The following is an 8010-nucleotide window of genomic DNA, read 5'->3' on the forward strand; positions in this document are numbered from 1 at the left end:
GTTAATTCCTTTCATTTCATTTATAAAGGAATTGTAACATCTTACTGGATGCACTGATCATCTCAACTACATATCATTATAACCACAGTCGATCAAGATTAGTGTGGTCCTGATCAGTGAGCCAGGCTCATTATGAGAGTATATGAGTGCATATTCTAATCTCAATTAGCCTAAATTGTGTTTGTATGGTATATGGGTTGAAGGCGAACTGAGATTAGGCGATTAGAAACTAAACCGCTCTGGGATGATGACGGTAATGTTAATTTGAATACGTTATGTTACGGTCTCTGATTCTGTTGATGTTTAAATTATGTAAAATTGTCTTCTTTCAGGACCATCGTCGTATTTTAGATAAGTTCAGATATGGGATTTTACCACTGTATGTTGAAACAGTTAGATATGGCGACCATTTTGTTCATCTTTGTGATTAAGATAAATTGCTTTACAATAATGAATTTAGATGTTTGCAAAATGAATTAGCAAAAGCACTTTTTCAAATGTTTAAGCACCGTTTATTGTAATGTGAATAGTAAAACATAAAGTATGCACTCTGTGGGACGATGTGAGCTGTATACAACAGGCTTGTTACAACTGTGGCCACTGAGGCAGTTACATGAGAAGCACAAGTGAGTGAGTGAGTTTAGTTTTACTCAGCAATATTCCAGCTATATGTCGGCGGTATGTAAATAATCGAGTCTGGACCAGACAATCCAGTGACCAACAACATGAGCATCGATCTGTGCAATTGGGAACCGATGACATGTGCCAACCAAGTCAGTGAGTCTGACCACCCGATCCCGTTAGTCGCCTCTTACGAGAAGCACAAGCTGAGGATAACAGCGTGACCCCTACAATTATAAGCAAAGCACCGCTTAAGAATGAAGATTTTTATGGATATCAACTTCTTATTATGAGAACACAACGTTTCGGAGTTACTCCTTCATGGGGTGAATGAGAAGGGGGTACAGAGTTATATTTATATGTACAGGTAAACAATAACAAAGTAAGAAGTGGAATGAGTTAAGAAAAGCTGGAAGCCAGTATAAAAGTTGATATCCATAAATATCTTCATTCTTATGTATTTCACTTCTAAATGCCCTTCAAAGACTTGAAAGCACCGCTTATTGCAATGTGAATTGTATGAATGTTCAGGAAACAGTGTCTGATAGAGTGCTGATAGTACAATTGTACAGGAAAGATTTTTTGATACAATGTATATCGTTGAACTATATTGCTGAATAGGAAACAGTGTCTGATACAGTGTATACCGTAAGAGTGTAAGGAAACACCGTATGATACAGTGTGAACTATATTGTTGAACTTTATTGCTGAATAGAAAGCAGTGTTTGATACAGTGTGTGCTATGAGACTGTACAGGAAACAAAGTTTGATAAAATGTTAACTGCATGGGTGAAGAGATAAACATCGTTTCTTCCAATGTGTACAATCCATGTACAGAAAGCACTGTTTGGTACCATGACTGCTATTAGAACTCCAGGAAACTCTGCTTTGGATATTGTACATGAGTACCATATGCATAGAGAGAACTGTCTGGGACAATGTGAACGTTCTACATGTAACAAACGTGACAATGTGAACTATTTGTTTGTGTTGACCCTCGTGTACATGTATAGGAAGCCTGGACGGTGGGATTTATAGATAAGAAACTGTGTTGTGGGGTATGAATTGACATTAAGCACTGTTTAGGACACTTTGAAGCAACGCATGGGTCAGTGTCAACTATCCTAATATAAACATATAATCCTGTGCATGTATATAAAAGAGTTAAGGAAAAGAGATGTGCATATCAGATATATAAGCAATCTGTATCCTGGAAACTATGCTATTGTACCCATGATATGGGAGAACACATGAAGGCGCCATCGAACCTTCAAAAAGGTAGATGAAGTAAATAACAAAATCAACAAATGAAAAGACTTTGAAACAAGTAAGAAAACAATAACGTATTTATTATAAAAATAAATTTAATACAATTTTATGCGTGCTGGAAAACATGTTTTTATCAACATTATTTCTATGAAACATGATATATGAATTGTACACACAATCTAACAAAGCAATGCTTGATGTGTTAACGACAGCAACGATATGCCACACATTACTATAAAAGCCTTGAGGAATTATATACACCTGACACAGATCTACAAAATAATGAAGTATTATGTACACTTTATACATCTTACATTATAAAATTAGTCTTACATCTAGAATTTGATTATATCCACAATAGCATAAAAATGTATCATCTGTGTTAACACTAATACTGATATGAAAAGTCATCAACGCCATACAATGGGGTATGATAAACTTGGATAAACGGTGTCACTGAATGTGCTTGGTTATCAACTCATTCAGGTGTCCTCAAATGTAAGTATTACATTGAAATTATATATTATGTTTGAAGTCTCCGGGTTTTGTTCAAAGTTAGAGCAGGTCCGACATCTTCTCATCTCCGCCATTTGGTTAAATCGATTGTAGGAAGGTCGTTGCAGGGGACCATGGGATTGCTAAAACAGACAGAATTGTGTCACTCTATTATAACAGTCATTCCTCTCGGCATACATGATGTGATCTTGTTAGACATGTGCATACTACATAACCGACAGAAGCTATATTCAATGTGAACCACCTGTATATAATGAACCCCGAATACAATTATTATTATCTTTTACTGACATCAAGTGGGTGTATTTCGTTCTAGCCAATGTATAGAATAGTGAGGTAGTTTAGTTTTACGCCGCATTCAGCAATATTCCAGTTATATGGCGGCAGACAATAAGGTAAATATGCCTTCATGCTTCCCGCGAAGATCTGGTACATGATTTTCATGTAACCCTTACTTGTCGTAAGAAGAGACTAACAGGACTTGCTTGACACATGCCATGGTATTCCAGTTGGGCAGATAGATGTTCAAGTTGTTGATAACTGAACTGCCTGCTCCAGACTCAATTATCTAATGACCGCCGTTATCTAGCTAAAATGTTGCTGAATGTGACGTAAAACGAAGTTCATTCACACATGCTACAGTGCATTTTGATTCATGTAACTGATGAGAATGAAAGCAGATGGATATTCTCATTGCTTACCTTTCTTCTGAGAACACTGTGAAAGGATCCCTTTGGATGGACGTGAGCCCCGAGTTCCGACAAAGAATTTTGGCAAAGCTCATTCGTCGGATTTCAGACAACTGACCTGAAATAGAAGATGCAGTTGACAAACTTCCATATATCTACAGAGACACAGACGGTGTAACTTTCCACACGGACCATACCTACTGTTTGTTGTCTAGATTTACGAAATCACACAAACAAAAAATTCAAATAGCACTATAGCACAGTCATCTTGAAAATGTCAAATATTATAATCTACTCATATTTTGGCATGTATTTACCAAGACATAAACGGTGACTAAGTACAAAGACAGACAGGATTGTACCTGGTGTAAAACCTTTTCTTGGATGTGACGTTTCGAACCAGAATGAGTCGCCATATTTGAGATCATGAAACTGTTGACCAATGAGACAAGCCAGTAGAGGGCCCACTGCCCCGCCTGACACGTGTTCTTCAGCTACTGCACCGGTAAAGACATCGATGTCATCCGGGGATCTGAAGCAAGAACAGACTGAGGTAGGCCAAAAGAGAGGACAGGGAATGGTTGAAGTAAATGTGTTTCATATATGTATTACAGGAAGTGAGAATGGATAAAATAGTGAGCGGATACATACATACCTGTATACACTTTTTAAAGCATTTCCTGCTTTACCAAATACTCTGTCATCAAATGACACCACTTCCGATAGTCGACATGCTTTGCGGAAGCTGTTGTAGGATGGCAGACCATGGTCTCGGCCTCTTTGAATGTTCAAGGACACGATGTCGAAGCCCATATCGACAGTCGTCTCAAACAAATGCTCTGTTAATCCACTGTTGATGAAACGGTTAACCTCTTGACGCCTATCCTTCAGGAGAGCCTTGAGCACGGTGTCCAAATCTCGGATGACCTCAGATGGTCTATTGAAGAGCTGTTCTATGGGTACTCGTCGATCTCCCAGGGCCAGGAAACGTGGAATGGTGGAGTGTCCGTATCTGAAGGCGGCCGTGGCAAAGACGTTGTAGATGGTGGGGTTCTGGGTGAAGTTGTACCTGAAGTTGTAGCCAGGGGCCAGTCTGTACTTCCTCATGGCCGAAGGTCCTACAATAATGGGCAACCACTCGCTGTAAGTGATTTGTTGCATGATGGCTGACACGATCTTTCTGGCCTCTTCAAAGAGAACATCGTCTGGGGTGGTGGATGGCATGACATGAGAAAGTTCTTCGACCAGACGGTTGTGTTCTCTAACAAACAGTGTGTGCAGCACGGAGAGACCCGGAAACACGTTCACACGGTCGTCACCTAAGGGTCAAATGACAATCAGGTTACCAGAATGTTATATATAAAACCAATAATCTTCATCATTTAAAACTGGACATGGTGACTGGTCATTCACTTAAGATAACTAACACACAGAATATGAGAGAGAGAGAGAACTATGTACTATGAATTAATCCATTGTACTAACCTGCTTCAAAACACCATTCGTTGGTATTGTCAGTGTGACAGTTGCCATGGGTTGATTCTGGCAGCAGGTTATCTCCCTTGGTTCTCATGTAGGCTGAAAGGTTGAATGGCGACATTTACTTGTATACACCAATGACCTTCCAGTGTCTTCTATCCAAATGGGTAATTCTACTGTTTGCTTAGTTTTTCATAAATTAACATGTGGTTCAGAATACTGTCTGACTTACGTCCGTCCCTGAGATGACTGATCTGATCCCCATTAAGGCCGTAAACGTTGGAGGCGTCCACGAACGCCGTTAGTAGGTTCAGCTGTTCCCGAGTGTTCTCACCTGTTCCTGGAAATGACGTGAAAATGAAGCATGGGTTTTATCTGGCAGTGTTGTTTTCGATTTTTGTGTTACTTGACCCCGTGTATTTGAGAGATTTGTGATGGTGGTTCAGTGTAATATTAGCCTAAGGTAATATATACAGAATAGGTAACATCCAGAGTCTAGTCTTAAAATACTCACCCGTTTTAGGTGCTGGGGCTGATCTTTTGAACTCCATGCAAGTCTTTTTGAAATGAGGTTCATTGGATGGCATGGTGATTGGGAAACATGGGCCCCTGGAACATGGAAAAGTAAAAGAACTGACGTTTCCTTGTTCTAATTAAACAATGTTATAATTGAGTTTATTATATTTTATTTTACACAACGTATCCTTTTGAGACATTCAGAATCATACAGTTTACGTTACTGAGAAGCGAAAGTGTTTGATTAATTCAAACAGTCTTCATATCTGTTTGTGATGTGGATGTTTCAGATTTGATGATAAGTGAGTGTTGATGTTTCTAGTTGACCAACACAGAAACCAACAAAGAATGGAATCTACAGACTGTTAATTCCTTACCCAGTTCTTACATCAGAATGCAGCTGACCAGGTGAGTGATCATCGCAGCATTTAGTTTGAACATCACCTTGAAAAAATATATGGATTAGCAAAATGAATAGAGAAGTTAAGGTGAACATCGTAGTGATTTAAGCGGTGGAAAGTGGGTTTACAGACCAAGAGTTTGCCTGATTTCAACATCTTAAGTTCCCTTCTGAACACCAAGTCATTGCAAAAGAGCTCCAGTTTAGCATGATCTTGACTGATCTGTATTACCAAACAAAGAATCACCGCAATCTATCTTTGGATTTTGAATTCTAGACAGTTGAGATCTACCTGCGTGGAGGGGAGTTCCAGTGAGGTCGTGGTCTAGGAATTGTCCCCACTGCATCACCATCACGGTGTTGTCGTCAGAAGAGCTGTCAGTGTCCGGATGTACTGCCACACTGACGGTACGTGGACTGGGGAGTGGGCTACCATCAACGCCTCTGAGTCGAGGAACAAACGTGCCTGCAAAACCACGTACAGTCAGTTATGATACTAATAACGGAATGACTGAATGTCCATATGAAACGTCCATTGTTTCAATGTTGAAGTAAGAAGAGAAAAAACCCTCTCCCTCGTGTGTATCACTTCTCAATGCCGTTGCCTTAATTATTAGCATGAACGTATCACCTTTACGTTGTTATACCTGAAATATATGCTATTGAAGACAACCAATACATTACCATCATCATAAGCAGGATCAACAAATCTCCTGAATGGTTGGTTGGTTGATCCCCAAGTTGGCCGACGATCATTGTTGCATCTTCCGTCTATTGTCCGGTAGCGGGCTTCTGGATTACAGCCGGTGGAGCGTCGCCTGTGAAAATAGCTGGCATTGTCAAAAGTAATCGTAACTTGTATCAACTACATCAAACATTCACCTTAAAAGAAGCAATTTAAAGAAATACCACTATCGTACGGGAACTGCGTAACTGACCTGATGTTGTGTCTCTCTTGATACTTGGACTTGCTGTCTTCCAAGGGGATCTGAGACGTCTGGGCGGCATCAGCCAGTGTACAAACAACGTAATTGTTGTCTTCATCATCACCTGCATCAAGATAAAGGCACTAACTCATAACCTGCTGTCTTAAGATCACTAAACAGTACTTGCTTTAAATCTTTGACGATGTTACATGAGGTATAATGTCAGGAATATTCCACCCGATGAAACAATTTAGAATGCAATGTCTAGACCTCTTGTAGGTCATATTGCTTTAAAAGAGTGTTAAGACATACTTTAATTCCATACATACCAGTAAACGCTTTTTAATATTGGCAGAGACTAATATGATGTCCCTGTCAATAAACAGAATATGACCGGTTTAATCTGTCAATTAACCAAGTTGTACGATTGCTAACAATGAAACACTTCTGGAAGTTCCTCATGTAGAAAAATGAAACTGCTTACCATTCAGAATTCTTCGCATGATGTCTATTAGTCTATTTTCACTCTGTGACGTTTGGCCATTAATGTTTCGCCTCTCATGATCCAAGGTCGCGTGGGTCTTATGGTTCCTTGCAGTCAGATCTGATTGTACTGTCCTGACTAATGGGAAAGTAATTTACTGAATCAGATGATGCAGGCATGATATATGTGCAGAAACACTTGTTATGTTTTGGAAGAAAACAAAATACTTATATGTATGTTGAAACAGTGAGCTTTAAGTTTAGCAGAAATGTTGATATATTCATGAATGAAATTTTTAGCTAAATGTTTGCTGCGTGAGATATACCTAAATACGGTGAGTAAATTTAAATTAGTTTGATGCTATATGCCACGATTGCTTTCAAGAATTGTTAAGACTTTACTTACGTTGTTCAATGACGGAATCTATGTTGTTAACCTAAAAGTAAATAAGTAACATAGATTAAATGCTCAATATAGAAAAAATGGTCATAAAACTGAAGTGATGTTTTTCAAAAGCACGATCTGCCTCATGTAACTTTGAACATGATGAGGGAACCACAAATCCATGTCATGATGAATACATACTGATTTCTACAGAAAGATGAGTGGGAAAAGAACAAGAACGAGCAGAAGACTATGGAGGAAAAGATGAAGGAAACACTACACTGAAGAAGAAGAAGAGGCAGAAGAAGAAGAAGACGAAGAAGAAGAAGAAGAAGAGAACCTACCTCCGTGTCCACCTCCCCAGCAAACACCACCGTCAGGATACATGCAAACAACACCACTTTCATCATTTCTGCTTCTGTCCAGCATGCAGTGGTAATGTATATATGATACAACAAAGTTTGGACGTTGTATATATACTCATTTCGCGAGATTAAATCAACACAGATTATCCCATGTTGTACGGACCCCTAGCGGGTATAATCCGACATATCTACATAGATGGAGCTAGCCATCTTGGATTATCTCGATGCAGCTTGATTATCCCTGAGCAACGCCATTACCACCATTGTTCTTGATGTCGTGAACAAACATGAATAACAAGACAGTAAGTAATCCGATCCCCATTAGAAGGTGTTTGTGATGTGCATGATTGAGAGTTTCCCC

The 8010-nt window shown here is 39.2% G+C and overlaps 1 protein-coding gene across 1 annotated transcript; it reads right to left on the reverse strand.

Annotated features, from left to right (window-relative positions):
• Positions 1 to 2467: 2467 nt before the first annotated feature.
• LOC137266422 (chorion peroxidase-like) lies at positions 2468 to 7691 on the reverse strand. Its single transcript, XM_067801913.1, has 13 exons — positions 7629 to 7691; positions 7306 to 7336; positions 6429 to 6540; positions 6175 to 6308; positions 5783 to 5956; positions 5468 to 5534; positions 5089 to 5183; positions 4807 to 4908; positions 4581 to 4673; positions 3751 to 4414; positions 3458 to 3627; positions 3108 to 3213; positions 2468 to 2528 (listed from the first exon to the last, which is right to left on the reverse strand). The coding sequence occupies exons 1-13, from the start codon at positions 7689 to 7691 to the stop codon at positions 2468 to 2470; spliced, it is 1872 nt and encodes a 623-aa protein (XP_067658014.1).
• Between the last annotated feature and the right edge of the window lie 319 nt (positions 7692 to 8010).

Source organism: Haliotis asinina, chromosome 15 (genome assembly GCF_037392515.1).
Source record: "Haliotis asinina isolate JCU_RB_2024 chromosome 15, JCU_Hal_asi_v2, whole genome shotgun sequence".
In the NCBI taxonomy this organism is placed as follows: domain Eukaryota; kingdom Metazoa; phylum Mollusca; class Gastropoda; order Lepetellida; family Haliotidae; genus Haliotis; species Haliotis asinina.

What these genes read in the sequence shown, in the direction of transcription:
- LOC137266422 (XM_067801913.1), bottom strand. Translation starts at nt 7,691, where the DNA reads ATGAAAGTGGTGTTGTTTGCATGTATCCTGACGGTGGTGTTTGCTGGG. An exon ending in AGATTCCGTCATTGAACAAC is followed by an intron (nt 6,541 to 7,305) that starts GTAAGTAAAGTC and finishes ATCTTGATGCAG; the next exon opens with GTGATGATGAAGACAACAAT. An exon ending in CAAGAGAGACACAACATCAG is followed by an intron (nt 6,309 to 6,428) that starts GTCAGTTACGCA and finishes CTATTTTCACAG; the next exon opens with GCGACGCTCCACCGGCTGTA.